The sequence below is a fragment of the Diadema setosum genome, chromosome 5 (genome assembly GCF_964275005.1).
Source record: "Diadema setosum chromosome 5, eeDiaSeto1, whole genome shotgun sequence".
NCBI classification, from domain to species: Eukaryota; Metazoa; Echinodermata; class Echinoidea; order Diadematoida; family Diadematidae; genus Diadema; species Diadema setosum.
In genome coordinates this window covers 16,933,236-16,958,449 of record NC_092689.1, presented here as the reverse complement: position 1 = coordinate 16,958,449, position 25,214 = coordinate 16,933,236, and the positions used below count along the sequence as shown (strand labels likewise).

General features: G+C 37.3%; 2 protein-coding genes across 3 annotated transcripts; one reads left to right on the top strand and one right to left on the bottom strand.

Annotated features, from left to right (window-relative positions):
* The first annotated feature begins 176 nt into the window (after nucleotides 1-176).
* On the top strand, nucleotides 177-13,841 carry LOC140229151 (renalase-like). 2 transcript variants are annotated; one of them, XM_072309418.1, is made up of 8 exons: nucleotides 177-267; nucleotides 3,050-3,197; nucleotides 4,178-4,283; nucleotides 5,194-5,345; nucleotides 7,638-7,817; nucleotides 8,407-8,580; nucleotides 10,149-10,321; nucleotides 11,841-13,841. In XM_072309418.1, exons 2-8 carry the CDS (start codon nucleotides 3,080-3,082, stop codon nucleotides 12,015-12,017), a joined length of 1,080 nt encoding a protein of 359 aa, XP_072165519.1. In that variant the 5' UTR covers nucleotides 177-267; nucleotides 3,050-3,079; the 3' UTR covers nucleotides 12,018-13,841. The 2 variants fall into 2 exon arrangements, with proteins under 2 accessions (XP_072165519.1, XP_072165518.1); XM_072309417.1 differs by having other exon boundaries at nucleotides 7,632-7,817; nucleotides 11,841-13,840.
* A 5,954-nt stretch (nucleotides 13,842-19,795) lies between these two features.
* LOC140229150 (marginal zone B- and B1-cell-specific protein-like) lies at nucleotides 19,796-23,501 on the bottom strand. Its single transcript, XM_072309416.1, has 4 exons — nucleotides 22,858-23,501; nucleotides 21,782-21,894; nucleotides 21,186-21,290; nucleotides 19,796-20,229 (listed from the first exon to the last, which is right to left on the bottom strand). Exons 1-4 carry the CDS (start codon nucleotides 23,212-23,214, stop codon nucleotides 20,046-20,048), a joined length of 759 nt encoding a protein of 252 aa, XP_072165517.1. The 5' UTR covers nucleotides 23,215-23,501; the 3' UTR covers nucleotides 19,796-20,045.
* Nucleotides 23,502-25,214: the final 1,713 nt, after the last annotated feature.

Here is a 25,214-nt window from a genome sequence, read left to right as displayed (position 1 = left end):
GACGTTCAAATCGCCCAAAATTTTACGGAATGTGAAATCGTTGTGATAACAGTTCCTCTCTGAAAAGCCCAATTATGCAAACGTAACGCCCAAACAGAGAACTCACTGCTTGATGTTCGTTCGTACGATCGTACTGTACGTGTGTTTAGCTTTGGTTAAAGCTGCTGCAGTGAGTGCTGGGGCTGGCTGGCTGGGCACAAGATCAAGATCTACCAACCGACGCGACGATTGGAATTTGCAGTCAACTTTTGGCCCTGTTTTTTGCTGGTGTGTCTCTCATCGTGTTATATATATGTTGGCCTACCGGTATATGTTTACGTTTGATCATGATTATGATGACTGACGGCTGACCTCGCCCTCGGAGAGGGAGACTGCAATGATTTTAAGTTCAGTCCCATTCATTGATTTATATGTGGCATTTGCATTCTCTGTAAGTCAGTGTATTCAACTCTAACGTTATAACGTTCGTTACCTCAAACTTTGGACCTCACAACTTCATTCTTTCAAAGGGGAAGTCTAACCAAATTTATGCTGCATGGCATACTCGTGGAATAGTTCCCACCACTGTCTGTCTGTACTATTACGGCGTTTATGCTTGACTGTCATAGTTCTACTACTATACACCAGTACCAGTGGCAGGAGCCGATTTCGGCAGCATAGCATCGAGTAACGGTTACGTGTAATTTCATCCTTCCTTCTTTTAAGAATTAAAGTTCTCATCTTTTTCTTCATTTATTCTTTATTTTTTTCTCTGCCTGGCAATCGTGCACTCATTGCCGGTAATGTCCCTTGACTAATTTAACCATAAGATACAACCTTAACTTGACCGAAAGATCGGTCTGTATCTTGTTGTCGAGGATATAGGGCCTACTGTAAAACGGGGGATGTTCGCATGCATTTTAATTTCGTGAATTTCGTGAGCGCCAAGATTCGCGAAGTTAAAATGCATGCGAAATTTCTTGTCTACACTATATATATTGAATACCAGTGGCAGTTCGCGAAAATTTTATGCCGCTAAAAAGGCCCTCGTTTCCAATTCACGAAAAATTAATGCCCCGAATATATCATGTTTTACAGTATGTTCCGTGGAGCTCAGACTACGTATGGCTTCATGGATGGTCGATGGAAGAGTGCCGCAAAAGTTGAAAATAAGAATAATAATTAAAAGAATTAAAAATTCCTCCAGACAGACAGGTTTTTCTGTCTAAAACCCTAACCTAACCCTTGGCCTTCAAACCTAACCTAAACTTGCTTGCTAATGCATGCAGATGCAGACACACTGCACTGTCGTGGGGCCTATTTCATGATTTTACCTAACTGGTGTGTGGATTGAGTTAATGCAGGATTATTAGCAGAACATAATCAGTGAAATGTGAGGAAAATCTGTCAATCCATTCAAGAATTATGAATTTGTAAAGTTTCAGTAGAATTAATACCTACATTGAATTTAATGGGGAATGCCATTCTTGCTGAATATTAAAAGAGTGAAAAGACTGGCTAAGAAATTGAGATAAGAAGAAGTTTGTGACATCTTCCATTAAGTACAGGCTTTATGCTTGAAGAATAAGCACTGTTTTTGTGTGGATAAGTAGGTGGGTGGCCACATCACCTACATGGATTTGTAGTTAGTACCTTGCTCTTTCACTTTGCAGTGAATGAATGAAGTGAGATATTTTAGGTGTATGGCTGAATTCTGACTCTCACATACGGGACCTACATTTTATCTCTTATTTGACAGATTCCATCTCAGGACAACAATACAGAATGTACCTCTGAAAAGAATTCCACAAAATTTCATTAAAAAAACAAACAAAATATACATTTCCTCATCTTACTGACACATGTTAAAAGGTAAAACTTGTAGTTGTATACGTACTCCCCTGCTATGCGCTAGAGAAGTAAATCATTTTCTTTCATTTATGCTAGAAAATAAAAATACATTGATTTTTTTTTAATGTATGTATGTATGAATCATACATAAATATAATTATATACATCTGTTATATATAGTTCTACAGTGGTGCCCGTCATGAACTGTTGTAATCTTTTAATCCAGCGATGGCAGAAAATGTGTAGATTTAGCAAATTACTGGATTCTCCAATTTTCCTCTAACTTCACTTATAATGTGGTTCTGGTTTACTAATTGTTGCCATAATTAAGTCAATCCAGTGCCAGCTTTGGACTTGTATTGACTAAATGTGATAGCATTCATACTCATCTTCAATAGCTGTCATCAATATTATCATCACAGACTGTCAAGTAATCTCATTGTTATTGTTTTGATCATAATTGCCATTCTTATTGATGAGAAATTTCTCTCTCTCTTACAACAGTTAGACATGCTTTTAGTTTGGTCATCATGCAGAAAAAATAATCGTGTAATGGAATATTTCTGGATATGATTGATAATCACTGGACAGCTAGGTGTGTTAGGTAATAGAAATATGCTAACTGCCAGTGTGTGATACGCCTGGTTCACTTCATCAAGGAGTTATCAGACACGTGTCTGATGACTCCTTGACTTCATATTGCTGCTGGTTTCACAAAGGGGGAAGTTTTCAGTAGATCAGTTAATATGGCTGTTATGCATAATGTGGCTGGAGTATCTCCTCGTGATTATATGCTACAGCTTTTTGCTATCATATTTTGGTGATGATAGCATATTATGCAAGTAAAAAATATTGTCTGGCATCTCTTTTCTGCCAGAGTCAGTGGCAGTATTTTGTACTAAAATCACATGATAACATTCAAGAACTTGAGAAATACAGTGTATCAACAAAACAGAAATATATGTGTATTATATTCTATATATTCTATAATATATTTACATTTTTTTGTGTATTATATGTGTAGGGAAGATATGGTTCTGATGAAGATTTGTTTGCCAACACCAGGACTGCCACATGATGACATTTGCTATTTTGAGATGACTGCAGGAAACCGATTAAGATAATTATCTCTCATTTCAGATTCCATAACTTTTTGATTACACAATGATGTAGATAACGTCTGCTTCAAAATGATGAGCGTTGGCATTTCTCCACACAGAGTCAGACACCCATGTAGAAAAGGGCCATCATGTACAAGGTGTTGATTGTCGGAGCTGGACCCACGGGGGCCCTGATTGCGAACGGGTTGCGACGAGAGCTACAGCAAAAAGTTGCCATTGTGATGTGGGACAAGTCCAAAGGCACAGGTGAGCAGGATATGGCCCACGGAGTATCATACATTTCACTGATCAAGAGCACTTACTTGTGACATATCTATATATTTTCAAGGAGTTGGAATTCTGTTCATTTTTTGATTCTCTGTGAAGGTATTTTCCTTGTAGCCAGTCAGTAAAGGCACAAAATCCTACATAGATTTGGACTTTTGTTTGTAATTGTTAAATGGCAAACTCACCTAAATATACATACATTATATATGCAGATTGAGTTAATGCAGCAATATAAGTAGAATACATCAGGGAAAGTTTGAGGAAAATCAGGCAATCGGCTCAAAAGTTGTGAATTTTTGAAGTTTCTGTGCAGTTACTGCTGGATGCGAAGACTACTACCGTTTATGAAGTCACAAGAAAATATAAAGAAAATGTTACATTTTTTTTTTTAAAGAGTACACATTCCCTCGACTTTTCAGTAAAATCATAGTACAAATATCAAGAGGATGGGTACATTATTATATTTTATGAAGAAAAAAAAAAACCCAATCCATTATGGGGGGGGGGGGGTGGATGAGTGTTATAGGGTTATTTGTTAAAAATGGACTTAAAAGCAATACTACCTCCTGTCAAAGTTTTCTTTTAATACTTTATCAAAGTTTACTCAGGGCATGTATAAGAATTAAGGAAAGTGGGGTATAACATGCAGAAAACAAAAGTTCTACGGAATTATGAAGTTTAATCTGTTTTTATAGTGGAAGTATATGTTAGTAGTAGTAGTTGTAGTAGTAGTAGTAGCAGTAGTAGTAGAAATAGCAGTAGTGGCAGTAAAGTTTGTAGTAGAAATATGGATCTTGCCAAGTTGTTACACTGGTAGTGATAGTAGTTGAAGTAGTGGTGGTGGTAGTAATAGTAATATAAATAGTATGAATTTGTAAAAGGAGTCATAGTTGTGGGAGTATCATTCTGTCATCTCTCCCTGCTTCATCCTTTGTCCGTCTCTCTCTCTGTCGTGCTAGGAGGAAGGATGAGTACCAGCAGATCACCTACCGATGGGAAGTGCATTGCTGACCTGGGAGCTCAGTACATCAGTGTGCTTCCCGACTATGCTACAAAACATGCAGGGTAGGATATGAACAGGCATGGAGAAGCCGATATCTATCTATCTAGGGTTTTACTTCTTTTTTTTTTCCTCCGAATTTCATGAGAAGGTTGATATTGGCATATTCAACAAGGCTAGAAAGTATTGACTGTGATCCTGACACAAATGTGACATTTGCACACCTACATTTCCTTGTTTATTACTGTACTCCATTGTCACGAATTTAACCACTCACTTAATTGTTGGAAAATCCTGATCCACAAAAGAAAAAAAAATAAATTGATAAAATTGACTCACTAAATGTATGGCATATGCAGTATGTGGTATAAGATAATAAAGTTTGTCACCAATTTTGCAGGTAAAATTTGTATTCAGATGTCTGTCAAGCCGCTGTCTCTGTATAATTTGCATATATATGAATTGATTGCAGATTATTGTGGTTATGAAAGAAGAAATAATATTCTTTATTTCAACTACCAGTATGTGTGATTCCTTTGTTCTTTCATGCTTTCACTTTTGTGGGAAGGAAGAATAAGTGTGAAATGTCAATTACTGTAAAGTGCAGTGTTACATCATGCCATGTGTTGATGAAACTGAGCTTTAGAGTCCAAAGTTCATATATCTTATATTGCACATATGTTTAATATCTTCTTGTGAGCCTGATGCTGTTAATCAGAGTAATATGCATTGATGAATCTGATGGCAAATGTATTCTTAGATCATCGTGCTGATAATGTAAAGGCACCCTTTACATGATTAAAATTCTTGAACAGAAATTACTTTCTGTTCATGCCAGACCACTGAACATCAGTTATAGTGGAAGAGGTTATATGACTTTAAAAGCAAATTTCAAGTTTCATTCCACAATCCTTTGCAGTATGTAGGATTGTACACATGATTTAATATGCAGTACCTTTTTCTCATGTTCACCAGGTACTACAAGGATCTGTTGGACAATGGTCTGATCAAGTCTCTAGCTGGCAAGATTGAGGGCATGAGAGAGAAATATTTCAACCCTGACACAAAGAATTATGTTACTCCAAGTGGAATAAGCTCTATCGTCAAACACTACCTCAAAAAATCTGGTAAGCTAACACACTGTAAGATGAGAATAGATAGAATATGTGTTGTTTGGAAGTTTGCATAGTGATGTATTAAAGGGGATGGCTAGTGACTGATTAGTGGGAATCAGTGAGAATGCTGGGGGATGATTGTTCCAATTTTTGTGGGATTCATTTAAGAGTACAATATATATCTATTGTGTGAAAATCATTTGCTTCAGAACGGTCTCATATTCAAGTAATGTGCAGTTTAATGCCCCGTCACTGTACAGGCATGCTAGCCTGGAAACATTAAACTGCACATTACTCGAATATGAGACCATTCTGAAGCAAATAACTTTCTCACAACAATAGATATATAATGTACTCTTCAATGAATTCCACATGAATTGGAACAATCATCCCCTAGCATTCCCACTGATTCCTACTGGTCAGTTACTAGCCATCCCCTTTAAATGGGGGAGGACAGACTGGTGGTAACACCATGCATATTTATGTTGTCCTGGAAAAGACTTTGGTTGGGGAAAAGGAGAACTTAAAGAGAGGGGAATGAAGGAGAGAAGGACATAACAGGAGTGTATTGAAAGAAAGACAAATACTGTATACGCTGTTATTTTCGCGTACAGATATTTTCGCGAATGACGAGGCCATAGACATTTTCGCGAGATGTTGTTTTCGCGAACTGACGCCAACGCTTATGTTGATGCACTATTAACAGGGTGCATGGAGACATTTTCGCGTGTTGTTAAATTTGCGATCCAACTGTGATTTGCGAAAATCGCGAAAATTAAACCCTTGTGAAAATTAAATCTTCGCGAAAATATCAGCTTATACAGTGCTAAGTAGTGACAGTTGAAGGGCAGCTGTGAGCTGAAAGTTCAGGCTGCACCAATGGAGATGGGAAAGATTGAAACGGGGATCATTGTAAGGAGGAACAGAGATTTCAATGGGTAAGAATCGGGTGAAGGGTTGAGAACTTGATGGGAGGGCAAAAATGATCCAGAAAGGAGGGAAGTGGGGTGGGGGTGGGGGTGGGGGTAGGGGGGGGGGCAGGAGGATGTTGGGAGATCATTGAGATAGAGCAGTGACAAAGATGTAAAATTCCAAACCATGTACCATGAATTGAAGCAAGAGAAGCAAGGAAGGAATCATGTGATTTATAAAGATATATGTCGCTGAATATATGATACTTCATTGTGCCCTGTACTTGTGATTGGATCTCATTTTAATAACATGAAAATTATTCGCTTGGATACTTCACCTTTCTGTCATTATAACTTTTATTCTGGACAGCTGAGGTTATTGTCCATAGAAAGAGATTGGAGATGAAATAGAGATAAGTTTTGGCAGCCCGGTCGATTGCTTTGTCTTTTATTTATTCATTTCTATTCTATTTGTGGTCACACCGAGGCATTTTGTACAATGAGTACGTTAGGAAATGATACTCTGCCAAAAAATAGCCATGAGTTTATTTTCAATGAATAAATGATGTTACGGCTGATTACATGTAAGTGATGTATTATTGTATCTGCCACTCAGTATTGTAATAATGACTAAACATTGCCTTGATTTGGCCTCTTCAGTTGACATCTCATGTCCAAATTCCATTGTAGTTCAATACTTGCTGGAAAAAAAGAATTACCGATAGTCATGGTACTTTGTATCATATGAATACCAGTCCATCTTTTACATGTTATTCTAGTAATTGATGACAATACAATATACTTTAAAGTTTACAAATTACAAATACAATTTGTAATTTGAGCTTAGATGATCCATTGAAAAGACATTGTTTGCAGAAGTTGGCAGGAGGTGTGATTACAAACATTGCAGCTTGGAACTTTCTATATAACTCTGGGTAGCTGCATTTACAATGTATGATTGATCAAAGCACAGTGAGCCTTGCTTGAAAAACAAACTTTTCTCAAACAACGTGAGATATACAGCCATGTTACAGAGAATTTACAAGACATGCAGTATGCATTGATAATGTTGTCATGGCAACATGCAACAGACTGTGAGCATTGTTGTATAATTGGTGTAATGGTCGTGATTTATGTGAGTGAGTGTGTTTGTGTGTGTGTGTGTGTGTGTGTGTGTTAAAATTGATGTAATCTATTCTAAAATACAAAACTATTGACTCTATTTTCTGCCCTTTTCGATGAATTGTTATGTAATTCATTCTCTCCAATTTTCTCTCTTCCTCTCCCTTTCTCATCTCCTCTGTCTTTCTACGTTTTTTGGTGGGTGTGTGTATCTGTCCGTCTGTCTCTATCCCCCTCTCCCACTTCCCTTTTTGTCCCATTCTAGGAGCAGTGGTGAACTTTGACCACCACTTATCGAGGGTGGAAGTGGACAATACCACATCAGCTGACCACCCCAGGTTGGCAGCGTTCACAGCGGACTCGTCAACGGAGGGCGCTTTTGATGCCGTCGTCCTGACGATGCCCGTTCCTCAGATTCTCCAGCAGGAGGGCCTGACTCGACAGTCTCTAGGTAATTCTCTACCAGTAGAATATTGATTCTTTCTGTTAGGACCAATGTTAAATGAGTTCTGCATATAAAAAATAAATGCAGTTCATGCAGGAACAACTTCCTTCAGATATATATGTATGAATGTGCAGACATGTTGTAACAATACTGCTGTAAACACTGTATATTTTGCGAGGTTGTTATAATTCACGAATTTTGCAAGTCGGATGCTGTTCGCAAATTTCACAACACGCGAAAATATTAACACTAATCCTGACACAAATGTGACCTGCAAACACACATTTTGCAGATCGTTAGTTGTACTCCATGATGGCAAATTTAATCACTTGCAAAATTGTTGCAGATACCCAGTTATTGACTTAAAAGTAGACTCACTAAATATCATGTCATATACAGTAATCTGTATGGGATGTTGATTATGAGAATTATGCAAGTTTTAACTGCTTTTGTCAATTACTGCAAATGTTCATTATTTCACAGTAAGTTATATTTCCTTAAAGATAAGCTTTCATCTCTATCGGAATGCCTGCATAGCAGCAAAACTTGTAATTAGCCATTTACACCACTGCCTCTCCCTGGTTCCTATTGACAGAAGAGAACAGTCCCCTGAGACAGAAGCTGGAGGAGGTCCAGTACTCTTCAAGGTATGCCCTGGCCCTCTTCTATCCCCCTGGTGTCTCCATCGACCTCCCCTTTGTGGGCAAGTATGTCGAGGGAAACCCATGCATCCGATGGGTGTCTTTGGACAACAAGAAGAGAGGTGCAGGTGAGACCTTGTGTGAACTAGCTGAACCACCCAAAACCACCTGTCTTGTACTTCCTAAAATGCCTGAAACCACCCTTCTGTTTTTTGATAGTTTTATGTTTTACCATTTTTATTTTCATATAGAATATATAATTGTGTAATTTGACAAAGGTCAAATGTCAACAAAAGTGTATCAGAATTCTGTGACACACCAGTCTCATAGTAAAGTCTTAATAGGCTTTTAAATAAATGTAGCTTATAATAGGCAGAAATAAATATGCTGTGAGCTATTTTACATAAGTTAGAAAGTTGTCAAAATGAGAGTAATACTGCTGTACCTTCTTTTGAACAATAGGTCATTATGTATGGAATCTTCAGTTTGGAAGAACCAAGGGTCTGTAGTGAGCTAGAGAAATTTGGAAGCATTCTCATGTAGAAGTGGAATATTGAGCAAAATGTTATATTCTTTGTCGCGGGGGGGGGGGGGGGGGGGGGGGAGGGGGAGCAGGTGGGATTGATTAGTCAGAATCACAAATTTAGTGGGAAATTTGTATCACAATGAGCTTCAATGTACCATGTTCTTGCCTACACTCTGGAAGTCAATCACAGGGACATTGGCGACTGAGACACCCTGCACATTGTCTCTACAATGTAGGCATCCATACAAAATTTCCTCAAAGAGGCTGATAATGTAGTATATCACTATCTTGATAGCAAAAATGAGTGCAAATTAGACTTGCTTAACTTTCAACCCATTGAAGACTAGTCCCACGTATACTCGGGCAGGCTTCTATGGGAAATGTGTGTTGTTGCAAAATTAGCTCATCCTCAAAGGGTGAAACAAGATCTCTCAAGACTTGCCATTAATCTGGCAGCTTTGTGGCAGTTATGTTTTGCTCCTTTGGTTGTGTGATTTTAATTCATCCATAGAGGCAAACATACAGAACTGTGAAGATACCGGGACTACTCGTGAAATGTTTATTCTGGTTAAAGGGGCATTCCACATGATTTTCATAATTTCACACCATGGAGTACATAAATCAACAGCTCCATGTATAGATTTGTGGAATTTATTGTGGTCCTTGAGAAGAGAAATCAGTATTCTAAAAAACCTAAAACAAATTACACTGAACAGGGATGAGGACATAGGAGCCTCACATATTTCAGAAATGTACAATACGTAGCAATGTACATGGCTGGCACCACGTTTTCAAAAAGTGGGGGGGGGGGGGGCACTTCCGAGTTTCATCAGCTAACAAGCTGATGAAACCCGGTTCCACCAGCCCCGATGTAATACCATTACAATACCGCTTGCTTAACAAGTTCATCTGTGTAGAATTTATGCATGCTTTCTTCTTTTGTTGTGCTTCCTTGAGCCCCTACTCTTGCATTCTTGTAGTGAGGCTGCCATGTCATCATCCTTGTTCATTGTGATTTGTTATAAATTTTGAAAATATTCTTATTCCTCATCCCAATCACTATTTATTCTAAAACTCTGTACCCAGAATAACCAGTTTATAGTTGTTCAAATATGTAAAAGTCTGAAAATCATCCGGTGGTCTCCTTTAATTTTGGTATCTGTCATGAAGATGAGTCCATCGGTCCCTCGCTGGTGGTGCACACCAGTGTGCCCTTTGGCATCAAGCACTTGGAAGAAGCCAAGGAGAACATTCAGCCAATCATCCTCCAGCATCTGAAGGCCGTTGTCCCCAACCTGCCGGAGCCAGCAAGTATCAAGTGTCAGAAATGGAGATACTCACAGGTACACTCTGCCATTCTCTCATTGAAGCATGTACATTGTATAAACTTAATGAATATTCAGTTCTCTCTATTATAGGTGTAGCCCCAAAAGCCAAAGTTAGAAAACAATGTACTGCTATCTATCAGAACTGGAATATCTGCAATTGGACAGAATTTATGTTACCCCTAATTGCAATCTGTTGCCAGTTAGAAAATTGTGAAAGTTTATGTTAATATCATTGAATCAATTATTCACTTCATCTCTTCTACTATTCATTAATTTACCTGTGTTGGAAGATACGAAAGTTAAGCAATTGTCAGACATTTTTAGCCATTGATGTTGATGTGTCTTTCGAGAAGACTCGGTTGTGTTTGTGTTGTATGTTATGTGGTTCTCGTGGTTAACTGTCACAGACTTAGATGATATTACTGTAATGATTCAAAGAGGGGTCAATACATCTGAAAGAGACACTTCCACTCAAAAGTATTCATGTCCAAGTGTATAGGGATTCAAAGATCCAACAACAGTAGAATAGATGTGTAAATGTGATATCATATGCAAGGCAGTGGACTGATTTTGCTACTACACACATTTCCCATAGACACCTGCCTGAGTAGACTCAGGACTCGTCCTCAACGTGTTAAGAAAATTTTTTCCAGGCCTTCTTTATTTTATTTTTACCTTTTTGTTTCCTTCTACCTTTTATGTTTTTTTTTCCCCTTTGTTCTGTCACAAAGCGCCTTGACTAATCAGAGTGAAAAATGGCACTTTATAAATCTCATGTATTATCATTGTTAGTGTTATTATTATTATTATTATCATTATTATCATTATCATTATCATTATTATTATTATTATTATTATTATTATTATTATTATTATTATTATTATTATTATTATTATTATTATTATTATTATTATTATTATTATTATTATTATTATTATTATTATTATTATTATTATTATTGTTATTGTTTCTCTTGTTGTTGTTATCATCATTATAATTATTTTGAAGTATTTTAGTTGTCTGTGTAGTTATCCTATCAGCTGAGAAATAGGAACTTTTAAAATGAAAGATATTATTCAGAGGGGTGAAGATTCAGGTGCAAGTTTCTTCACTTTGTTTCCCTCTACAAATTAAATTTGTTAAGATCACAACTGCTGATCTGTAAATTAACAAACATGTTGGAAAAGAGGAACCAGTAGGACTTGAACCTGTCATCTACTGCTTTCCGGGCAGCGACAATACCACCAGGCTGTCCCTGGTTGCCGGCAGTGACACGATGAACATGAAACAAATACCCAAGCTCCAAAATTCCGACATTGTTATATTACGTAGTAGATGACAGGTTCGAGTCCCACTGGTTCCTTTTTTCCGACATGTTTGTTGATTTACAAATCAGCAGTTGTGATCTTAACAAATTTAATATGTAGAGGGAGACAAAGTGAAGAAACTCACACCTGAACTTTTAAAATGTTTGTCATGACATTGGCAGCACCTAAAAGCTAAAACATTTTCCCTCGCTCGTTTTGCCTGTAGGTCAGCAAGCCAATGGAGGGAGCCCCAGGTCATGTGACCATCTCGGAGCAGCAGTCTTATTTGCTCCTGGCTGCCGGGGATGGTTTCTCTCATTCCAACTTCGATGGTTGCATCGAGTCTGCGGAGAGCACTCTGAGCAAATTGCTGGAATTCTTTCAGAAATCGTCACAATTATAGCGGCCCAGGACTGCAGGATTTGCCTGTGATAGAAAGATGCTTTGGGGCCAGTCTCCTTCCTGTTACACAGGAAGCTTTATATTGAAATGATGAATATGTACGGGGCCCGGACTGTGTACACTGTTTCCACATCTTCACCATGAAGGATATTATTTTGTGCACACTGTATGTTTTTTATTGTAATCGTCACTGCCTTTATGATGGAACATGCTTGGGAAATATACCCCAGCTGTTGCATGGCCTGAATGAACCCCCCAAAAATGTGGAAGGAATTTGTCCCTATGGACTTTTCATCACAAGTGAGGGCCAACTAGAGGCAACATATATGTACCATAGTGTGTGACTTTAAAGGGGATCTTGCAGTGAAAAGTTTACGCAAGGTCTACCTTCCATCAGCATGCAAAAAGGGCAATATGACCGCATCTAAGTATGTTTCTAACATTGAAATCAATACTGTGATACTCTTCTTTTTTTTTTCTTATTTCAATTCTAACCAGGAGGATGTAGTAGGACGACACACAAAATATCACGTAAAACAAAAAGAGAAGTAAAATTAAAAAGCGAGGATTGCAAGTTTTGCGAGCCATTAACTTGTTTACATTTTATTTGTAATCTCATGTGAATGCATTTGTCACTGCTGTTTTGACCACAGTGCTCCAGTACATATCTATTGCCCATGATATACTGTATATGCATTGCAACTGGTATTGTTTATACTCAGACTCATATTACCCTATTGCTCACTGATACATCAGTGGCTACTTGTGTTTCTGTGTGGTGGTTCCTGCTACTTCAGCCTATCCCTTGAAATTATGGAGATGGTCCTATGGGTGGCCCATTCAATTTATCACAGGCTCTAAACACAGACTAACTTATTAAGGGAGTTTGGAGAAAGGAGCAGGGGGTGATTTCCTATCTTATATTCTTTTATTCAGTCCAGTATTGAGGTAGATATCAGCACAAGTTTTATGAAATTTAAACCTTGATGTCATTCATGGATATCATCAAGAGAATTATATAGGAGGTGTGCTATATTTCTCTGTTGGCAACAGTCTTCCTAATTTTTCTGCACCCTACAGATACATGTATATACCTTCTGCCAACTTAACTTCAGTGTCATGACTGATAAATTCAGAGAATTAGGCTGATGTTTGTTTGCAAATGCAGCCTGAAAAAGACCAGTTGTGTTTGATGTGCAAATGTACAAATTATCAGAGCAGAGGATGATATTGTACAAATGTTAGCAGAAACATGTGCAGCATCTTTGTCAAGCCATTGAAAGGTGTGTTGTATGTACTGTGATGGCACCTCAGGAGCTTGATGTAAAACAGAACAGATTCTTGACCTTAGCACTTATCTTCATCAACAAGATTCTGTAAACTTACTCCTTTCAAGTGTGAGGCAGAAATGTGTTATTATGCACAAACTCAAATGCAATCTGTGTGTAAGCTGATTTTGATACAATGTACAACTGTATTCTGTTTTTGTGTGTTTTGAAGATGCAGTGAAGAACTTTGAATTAAATCATGCAGACTGCAATAAATATGAATATATTGGAGTGAAGATAGTCTAACCAGTTTGTATCTGGCTCTTCTTGTATAACGCAATTGACCTTTGCATCTGATATCACGGCAGCACTGGTGCTTATGAGTAGCTTACAAGTACAGTGCACTCTCGTTATAAGGAACACGGTTATAACAAAATTCCGGTTACAACAAAGTAAAAATCCAGGCCTCAACATTATCCTCTTTATGTTTTTTAATGTTTATTTGTTTGGTTATAACAAAATCTTGATGTAAAAAAATCAAACTGCCGGTCCTGAGGACTTTGTTATAATGGGAGTCCACTGTACTTGGAATAGCGATGTTCATTGTGGTGCAGTATTAAAGGCCATGCCGGAATCTCTGTAAAAGCCGAGTACTGGTACACTGTATTACAAGTGTCTTATCGTTAATCTTATTGAAACTTCACCCCAACTTTCGTAATGGCTTCTAAAAGTTACAAGCGGATGCAATCTTAAAAAGTATTTTTGAGAAAATTGTCTGTTAAGGCCTACATGCATAGGTTCTTCCATCTATTAAAGGGGATTTTCACTCTATGCACAAGTTGGCTTTAGAAAAAAAAAGAGGAAAAAAAAAACACACACACCAGTAGATTGGTAGGTGATTCATTAAATCAGACACAAACTGATGCAATGAAATTTAAGTTTCACATTTTCACGAAAGTGACACTTGCTACAACCATGTAAAGAGCACTCCCATTACATCAAACATGTTTTTCATTACAATTTTTGTTACAAAGAAGCAAAAATTAAAGTTAAAAAATTATGACATCTTTGAATACGCATCTTTATAAACTGTATACGTTGTTATTTTCGCGTACAGATATTTTCGCGAATGACGAGGTCATACACATTTTCGTGAGATGTTGTTTTCGCGAATCGACGCCGACGCTTACGTTAATGCTCTATTAACAAAGTGCATGGAGACAATTTCGCATGTTGTTAAATTCACGATCCAACTGCAATTCGCGAAATTCACGAAAACTAAACCCTCGCGAAAATAACAGCGTATACAGTAGTTCATGTTTTCAGCTCTAATGAAATTTTAGATATAACGAAAGAAAACTGTCGATCCCAAGGACTTAATTATAACAGGAGTTGCCTGTAGGCCTATATCCAAATGAGAGGTGATGATGTCCTCACCGCAAACATTTCCATGAATTTGTACACAAAAATGTGACAAATTTTGACCAATATCACATTCCCACACAAACATGTATCTCTTAAACTTTCCTACTTTACATTCAATAATAACGAAACCCCGTTTTGTTGGTTTTGATTTTACTCTACCTATTAAAGTGAATTCAAGCCTGGGTTGACATAGCACTTGAAATCTCGGGTCGACTCTTGATCAGCAGTACTATAACATTCAACACTACAAATGTACAAGTATACAGTATGTCCCTAAAAAAATTACAACGGGGCCCTCCGCAATGATAATAGTGAATCAATCTAAATACAAATTCAGGGCATGAAACTATAACTCATTGCCCACATCTTACAGAAAACCCCATTCAATTTGCCTCAGTGGTCAAAGAGAAATGAGGAATTTTGTAGAGGATGTCGGGAATCTCTTCCGTCCAAATTCTGTCCATTATTCACACACGAGAGAATTGAATTGCTGAAATTGGAAGAATCAGACTCATGACATGCTTTACAACAATCCACATTTCTCTGTGAGCGTTTAACCAAATTGAATGGGGTTTTCTGCAAAATAGAGCTAAGATGTTATATTTCAAGACCCTGAAGTAGCACTTAGACAGGGCGATCATATTGGGTGTTATCAATTCGAAAATCTAATTGTAATTTTGGGGGCGACATACTGCAGTATGTCCCCAAGAATTTACAATCAGATTTTCTCACTGATAACACGCAATATGATTAATTCTTTTAAATGCTACTTCAGGGTCTTAAAATATAATATTTAGCTTTATTTTGCAGAAAACCCCATTCAATTTGGTTAAGCGATCACAGAGAAATGTGGATTGTTGTAAAGCATGTCATGAGTCTGATTCTTCCAATTTTAGCAATTCAATGCTCTTGTGTGTGAATAATAGACAGAATTTGGACGGAAGAGACTCCGCACATCCTCAACAAAATTCTGTATTTCTCTTTGACCACTGAAGCAAATCGAATGGGGTTTTTTGTAAGATGTGGGCAATGAGTTACAGTTTCATACCCTGAATTTGTATTTAGATTGATGCAATATTTTTAAAGATATCATTGCGGAGGGCCCCGTTGTAATTTTTTTTGGGACATACTGTACAGTGAAATACACACAAATGCACATACTGTATACATATGCAGTTGCATGTCATACATGTTAATTGCATGTCATCTACTAATTTATCACTCTGAAGAATAGTCAACTGAGACAACAAAGCATACTAGGACATGATTTATTTCATCTATAGACCACAATATACACATCATTTTTTATGTAATACAATAGAAATATATAAAGAAATCAGAGTTCAGTGTTCAAGTTCCAGCACGACAAATTAACATCACATAAATTTTGATTTCGAAGAATGTACTCTGAGGATTATATTAAGTTATTGATCCACTCATCCACTTTACACAAGTTTAGAAGGAATGGATGCTCAAGAAGAAGAACAACAACAACAAAAATCACTTCACATCCATGTGATTATACAGACATTTTTTAAACTGGACTGAGTACCATTTGGTTACAAGGCAGTGCAAGCTTTCTTTTTTTTTTGAAGGGTCTGAAATCTTCATTTGAGTGGATATATTCTCTGGCAAAAATATATATGTTAGTACACATGTAGGTTATCTTTGCTGGCATTGCAAGCACTTATAATCCAAAGAAAGGTACACAAATAGAGGAGTTCTTTTCCAGGTCTTGTAGGCTTGCACCCAATTAAATCATTTGGTATTCACTGCCTGATTTCTAATCCCTTCAACTTTGATGTCTGGCAGACTTGGGAATGAATGACATAATTCTGGTCAGTGTGTACCATACCAAAGTGACTGAACATTAATGGAATTGAGTCTTTGAATTACACTCCGAGAAACTTGACAGAAAATGCATTCACTCGAGAATCTAGCATGAAATTGTGAAACTGTAGCGAGGGTGCAGATAGGGTAAGCATACCACTGATTTCACTGTACAACATGGTGTAACTACTAGTGATGCCATTCGTCATCTTCATACTCTACATTTGGGTCTTTATTACTAAAAGCAATCTAAACCTAACATTTTCCTGAGTACATGTGACTACTTCAGAAGGGTAGGAACAAACACAATAAAAGAAGTAGGGTTTACTGTGCATATTTCACGACCAAGTCAACACTGGGTCACTGGTGATTGCACGTATATTGGTACCTTCCAACGAGCAGAACACTCGGGTCATATGAAGGAAACATACAAAATGTACATACATGCATATAATCCGGTGGTTGAGACAAAATCAATTTGCAGACTTCAAACTTGGAATCAATGCTCTGTGAGATTACAAGAGCTTGAGACCAAAAGTAAAAAAAAATTAGTAAGGATAAAAGATATATTAAAGCATCACATTGCATAAAGTGTCAGTAGCCTCATGTACATGACTTGGCAAGAATGCAACATGCTTCCAATGAAAAACATACAGATGTGATAATTGTACGATACCACCAGGAAAAAAGAAAAATCAAACATCAGAAAGAAAAATTACACTGTATTGTTATCAATACAGTGCACTCCCGTTACAACGAACATGGTTATAACGAAATTCCGGTTACAACGAAGTAAAAATTCAGGCCGCAACATTATTCACTCTATGTATTTCTATTGTTTATTTGTTTGGTTATGACGAAATTTTGACATAACGAAAGAAAACTGCCAGTCCCCAGGACTTCGTTGTAACGGGAGTCCACTGTATCATGAAACAGAAAATGCTGCTATGGTGCAATGTAGCCAAATGTAACAGAAGGGCACAACCAAAACTCAAGTGAACAATTCTGAATTCAAGAATAGCGATGTCACTCAATGTCAAACAACTTTGTGTTTAACTGTACTTCGGATTGTAACTGTCACACTCTTCCTTTTTTTTTTTCACAAGAAGCCCTTGCAAAGTTTTCTAAGACAGATGTACACTGTGCCTTCCGTGCCTTTGCTGCTATCATAGCTCCACCAGCTGAACATCACATCACCACAACTGACATATCAAAAGCTGAACACTACAACAGTGTATCTTCACCACCTGCTTCATGAAATCCACATGTATGAATTAGCACAGCAAAGAAAAACCTACCTCAGTGAAAAGAACTCCATTACTGGCATTTTTTTTTTTTTTTTTTTTTTTGCCCAAACAAAGTGAACAACGATAGCCAATTTATGATTAACTTGGTAATACTCCTTTTTTTGGAGACCTGTTACACATTTACTACCTAATCAATAATACTCTAGTTTGCATTTAATTTTGAAACACCATGTTAGGTGAGTCTGAAATGAAAAAAAAATGATAATAATACTTAATAAAAATAATAACAATGATAATAATAATTAATGCAAGGAAAGGAAAAAATTCTTAGCAAACACTATAAAGAGCAATCATATCTCTTGTGTTTAAAATACCTAACTTCTCTTTCATAAAATGCATACAATCTTCATTTCTTTCTGAATGAACAGATGTGTACATACAGTACTTCACTATTCTTCAAAATTCTCTTTTTATGCATTGACACCTGCCAATGGGTCCATCCCAAATGAAATACAAAGTGCTCATTCATTTCTTACCAGCACACTTAGACATAAATAAAGTATACTGACAACAGTTCAGTGGACAGTGTACATGGCATTAATATGTTGCCAAAATCAATTCTGATCAGCAAAATGATGTCCAGATGATTATTGGAGAACAATGCCCACGATCGATTTGAGCTCTAATTAACCCGTTGAGGACAGGCTGATTTTGTTACAACACACATTTCCCACAAACACTTGCTGGAGTATACGCAGGACTCGTCCTCGGGTAAGAATCATTGTTATTACCCGACTGTGAATACATTTCTTTAATTTCATACAATTTTATTGCTGATATTGCTTTAAGAAAATCATAACTGATAACCAGCTGTATGCTATTTAATGGAAAATTGGAAATGATCCCTGTCGACAGATTTTTAAACATTTTAATCTGTAACCTGTACACAGGAAATCAATGAACACACATTTTACTCCCTCACATTCAGTACCAACTATTCATCTCACAAAATGATGAAAACTATTTCACATACCGGTAATCACATAGAATTAGTCTCTACCTAAAGTGCATTTTCTTTAACAGATATCAAGGTGTCTATTAAAAAGTGATATATAATCTCATGAGCAGTGATCAGATGGCTGTGAAGCGGTGAAACAATTTGAAATATTATGATAAAACATCACTGAGAGAAGAGATAGAGTTAACCCATTCCCCTCCAAGATTCAGAAATCCCCTCAGACTCTACACAGGGCTTATAAGATTCACATGGGCTATGGGTTAACCTGTATCTATGCTCTCTCTCTCTCTCTCACCTCACAAAATTGAATTTTTCTTGCAGTAGGCAAAATTGGTAAAAGAAAGCCAGCTAGAAATTTGTACACCTCCTGAATAACATTTTGTGTAAAAAAAAAAACCCAAAACAAAACATAAAATTGGTGCATACTATGATGAAGTTTCAAACTTGATGCAGTTCCGGTGATTGGCACATTTTTCATAGTCTTATTACTTTCTTCACATTATTGCCACTATCATCTATTTCTTCTTGTAACTGGTGCATGCATCATTTGACATAATTGTAATTATGCTGAGTTTCAGTCTGTAAAGATTATCAATCAAACTACATATGGGATTTTTAATCACGTATTGAAATACATAGAGAAAGATCTTTATCTTTCTGTCATGTTTCCTTGAAATGTGGTATGTCAATGATTGTTTCCTTAGAAGATTGTTCTGACAAAATGCTAATCCCCTGATAATTAGAATCACCAAAGCATATATTGAGTTTAAAATAGCAATGAGTGATACAGACAATCATGAAATAAGCGTATTTAGGGTTGCTGTTGTTGATTTCTTTCAAATGTAACCCTTTGGAATGAATATTAAAGGCCCATTCATTTTGACAATGTCAATTGTATGCAGTAGACAGTTCGGCCACTGACACATGCACATTACAGTGGCATAAACCGGCAAGTTTTCACAGCTGCAATGTAGTCACATATTTTCTTGTGTCTGTGTGTTGCTGCAGTATTGCTATTGAATGGGCCTTGTGAGGAATTCTGCATTATTACTATGGATCTAATGTATAGTACTGAAGAAATCCTGAATTGAGTAATTTGAGACAGGGACAGGAAATTGCCGACAAGATAAGATTATTATTAAGAGCAGATTAAGATCATGCCTCATGAAGGGCATGCTAGATGAGGCACTGCTGCACAGAGAATCATGAGTCATATACCTAAACTTGTTGCTAGATTTCAGCTATAACTCATTTTTGGCTTTCTTCTTCTTAGGCTCCTTCTTATTACTGGCTTTCTTTTTCTCCTTCCTGCACACCCCCTGTGGTCCGCTGCACACTTTCTTCTTCAGCTGGCCTTGGAGGTAGAACTGGTAGAGCTCCTCCTCCCCAAAGTCGCCCAGGTAACCCTGGCACATTTGCATCATCCTGTGGGAAGAGGTTAAAGGTCAAGGGTCATTTGTTCCATTCCAAGAAAATGCTTGAACAGCCAATTCATACAAAGCTACGACTTTAGATTGCTCACAGTCATGATTCTAAAAAAAATTTCGCAAAATCTGATTAACAAACAGCCATGAATTGATATTTTACTTTGGGGAAATGCTAAAAACAAATTAAAAAAAAATTATATTAATTTTCATCCTGCACATGTTTCAGTAGCCTCTGAAAGTTCAGACTTTGGTCAAGCATCAACAGAAGCAAGCTTCTAACATGCCTGAAGTTGACTGCCATGTGGGCAGCTGAGCAGGCAGACTTTAAAGCTTTATATTTAAAGTCTGTAGACACAAGATGACAATAAGATGATGTACAGTATGTAAGCTGTAATTACAGATCTGTCTTTTCTCACAGGACTTCAATGATTTCACAGAAAAAATGTCATTTGCTAATCTAATATTCTGTTTCATATTCAATGCAAACAAACAGGGTGGCATCACAAACACATATGAGATGTGAGTGAAGATTTCATGATATAGTTTCAATGTCAATACCAAAAGCATTTAAACCTCCTCTCCCATTGCGGCATGATTTTCTACACCCCCAATTTCAGCTGAACAGATGGGTGGAATATGTAAGGCTTGACACTAACTTTTTCTTTTGGTGGCTGATTGGGCCACCAAAATACATCTTTTCTTAAAAAGTGGTAGCCCGACATTTTATTTCTGGTGGCCTCGGGCCACTGCCAATGTTCAGCTTTGGTATGGGTTATTCTGCCACTGCTATTATTATTATTATTATTATTATTATTATTATTATTATTATTATTATTATTATTATTATTATTATTATTATTATTTACATAATAATAACTGAAAAAAGTTGTGGTGGGGTGGAATTTGTGTTGGTCTCAAAGAAGGGAGAGTCCCCTTTTAATCCAGCCAGCTTACCTGAAGGGCCATTTGCCTCCTCCTTGCATGATGCCTGGAGTGTCTGCAATCTTGGATCCAGGGCCTGACAGCCTCTTCTTTCCATTAACTTCTTTGATTCCAACACTTTTAAATGTGGAAAACAAATACAAAACAGAAAAGAAAGAACATGCATTCAAATTACTCATGAATGCTTTTTCACCGAATTACCAAGGGACTGAATGCTTTGCTGAAACAAAAGTGGCACACTAAATAGGGCACTGCTACCATTCCATTTCATGTACACATATTTTGATAAAACGAAGTGAAATAATCGGAAATGGTGTCCTTGATGTCCATGAATGTTGGCACAACACAATACAGTAGAAATGTATGTAGCTGAGCACTATCAAACCTGCACACTACAAATACATGCCTCCACTCTTGAAAACATTGGTACATAATGTCATAATATAATCAATACTGAGCAGGTGCACTAGTTCATAAGTTATTCATAAAATGACCACTGAAGTTATTTTGTAAATATCATCAAAATTTTTGCTTTATGTATTAATATACAGGTTTTTAATATTCAAAAAAAAATATTGATGTAAAACATTAATTTCGTGGCTACTTACTTGTTGAATTCGTCATCACACAGATCCTCAAAGATGTCAATGATTTCTGACTCCGGCAGTTTCTTTTTCAGTGATGGCCTCTTCTTGTTTGCTGCATCAAGTCTTTCTACCATCTACACAAGTAAAGTATGACAAAACAATTTTGTCACTCACACATTGTTTGCATTCCCGTTTTTCTCATGACTATTGCACAACAACGACAAAATAACTCATTGTTCCTGTAATAATCAATGTATTAACAGATGCCAGTAGTTCTTTTACTTTAGACAGAAAGATCCGTCTGTCCGGAGGACTCTTTTATATTTTGCCATTGACGCTGTCCTCCTAAGGGGATCCGTGAAGCCAGACGCAGTCTCCGCGGAACATTCCCCGACGGACAGATACAGACCGATCTTTCGGTCAATTTTACTTTGGCAATATTACTTTGCATCTGGGACAGATCTCCATATATACAACTGTGTGAAGACAGAGAGAGAGAGAGAGAGAGAGAATGCATAACATATGCCATGAGGCTATCATACTGCACATCAGTACCCCTATCTTATCATAACCAAAATCAAAACAAAACAAAACAAAACAAAAAAACACACAAATAACACTTACATAATTTACATGCTTCTTTTTTTTTAAGTGGCTTCCAGGTACTCTGTTAATAGTCTGAAGATTTCTGCATGTTAATTTGGAGGAAATTCTGCTGATAATTACTGTCTCCAAAAATTTCCTCTATTTACACACACCAACAGAAACAGAGAACGATTATATGATGTGCATGATATTGCTAGTGGGGCTACATTTTTAAGAGCAAAACATTTTCTGCAGGCCTTAGCTTCTGAACTAGCATCAAAGAAACATTTCAAGGAAAAGGGCCAAATACATTTAAACAGGTACAAGTATTTATCCTATAAATCAATTTACTTGGCCAGTGGTGGGTTTCAGTGAATTGCTCCATGCAATTTACAAGTAGGACATTGGCATAGGGATTGTAGTACTACGTGTAACATTTATAGTAGCACCTGAAGATTTTTATATGACTGCGGACGTTTACTCTAGTGTAGAATAATTCTACTTTGATTTACCATATGAGTGAGGATAGAGCAAGCATCACACTTCATTGCACCCGGAAGGTGGGGTGAGTGGTACTCCTCATCATCCAGATCGGGTGTGGAGAAGTTGATGGTTCCTAAGCTCTGTTCACCTGGTGGTCTTGCGGGCACCTCCTCCTCCTCTTCTTCCTCCTCCTCATCCCCCTCTTCCGGATCCCATTCCTCCTCAAAATCATTGGTTGGTGGAGAATCCTTCTCAAATCCCCGGCGTGGTCCCCTTTTCAGGGGTACCTCTCCCTCCTGTGCACTGGCTACATGAATGCTGATAAGACATACAAGTAGGAAAGCTAGGAGAAATATGCACCGAGTGGTTTTCGTTGGGCCGAACATGATGTTGCTCGCTCGTTGACTTTGTAAATGCTAAGCAGCGATGGGATTTCTCTCGCGATCACGAGGCGCCACAGACACGGGTAAGTTACGGCGGGCAGTGGTGTCAGTTGCCCGCTGCCAGACACTCCTATGCGTACCAACAAACACCGATTGCCCACAACATTGGCAGCTTCCCGTATCTCACAACAACAACTTACTTGTCAGCAAGGGCGTGAGTTACGAATTTAATGTCTCCTGTAACCAGACGAACTTGCATCTACTAGACACGGTGGTAATCACTGCGCTACAGCTATTTTCCCTAATTGTATTGTGTCAATGCAACGGACGAATCATAACAGGACACGCGTAAAGACACGTCTACGTACATGTACCCTGGCGCCGGCCTAGTAATGAACTGCGGGTACTCCCCCAATCGTCGAGGCACCGGCCAGCGAACGTGCGTGTAGTCATAGATGTAGATTGGTATTGCTACCCTGTATAGGGTAGGCCTTCAGGAGCAGTTTCCCTCGAAGACGGGGATTCAGTGCACAAAGTAAGAACGAAAAAATAAATAAATAAATAAAAGAAACAGATCAAAACAAAACAAAACAAAACAAAACAACAATGCTCACACACAAACGACCAAGCAAACAAGCAAGTTAACAAACAAACAAACAAATAACATCAAAGTAAAAGAGCAAGCAGTGATTGGAGTGATAATGCTGGTATCTGATCATTGATTTTAAACGTATTCAGACAGGGATTTCAACATTATGTTTTAAACTTTTGTAACAGAAAAATATAATTTTTGTCAGTGTGTGTGTGTGTGTGTGTGTGTGTTTGTTTGTTATTTGTTTTTTAGTATAAAGTTCTTTTTAGGTGACGACATCATCAGTCCACTCACTGAAGATATCAATACTGTCAAAAGTGGTGAGTCTTCCCAATTTCATAACTTCGCATTATGAAACGCATTAGCATAATGATGCCGCCATGTAATTCAACGTACTGTTACAAGATTGACGTGCTAACTGGCATGGGTATTTAAAAAAAAATAATAACACAGTCTCACCGTCGTCTACATACTCTTAGAAATAGTTTAAACAAACAACCAAACAAAAAGCACAACTTGTGTTTAAAATCGAATTACAGAAAAAATGGTTTCGGGGGGGGGGGATTGGAAAAGAGGAAGGAGATCACAGTTAATACGTGCCCATATTTCTTTTGAATTGAAATGAAGTGGTTCATTGATTAAAAAAAAACCCAAACATACAGAGTAAAACATAGCAGCCAACAGACTAAATTGCAGTTTATATTTCATGAGTTCAAATTGCACGCGGACAACTCTGAGATATAAGCATAAAACAAATGAGAAATATAAACATAGCCGTATGTGCAAGCTAAAATCTAATAACTATGTAATATGTTATATTAAGATATTTATAACAGTGGAACGTGAATCTGGTTCCTAACATCGTTTTCATGTATACCCCCCGACAACAGCAGAAAACATCTTGATAATCACTCTCATTATTGTTCAAACCAAAAGATGAAAAATATATCATTTGATATATATATATATATATATATATATATATATATATATATACATGTATATAACTGTCAATCATATCATATCATACTACATTTCATAACTATACCCTAGACCTGTATACATGTTGTAGTTTTTATACAGGGCCATTTCTTTTCGGAACGTTCAGTTGCAAACCACTGAATGCTGAATAGGCCCTATACAGGGATTTTGTGTCAAATTTGTTTTGTTTGCTAAAACTTTCAGTTCATTGGAAAAGCACCTGCAGGTAGTTTTTGTAAATAATGCGAGTTCAGACTTACTAAAATCAACCAATTAATGGGCATATTTGGTTTGCTATAGCAAAGGTCTCATTGTTAGTTGGAAGTCAGTAGTAGATTGGCATGGTTAATTTGTTCAATTTATTACCTCCGCCAGGGAAGGAGGAGGCTAAGAGATCATCGGCGTTGGTTTGTCTGTTTGCAAAATAACT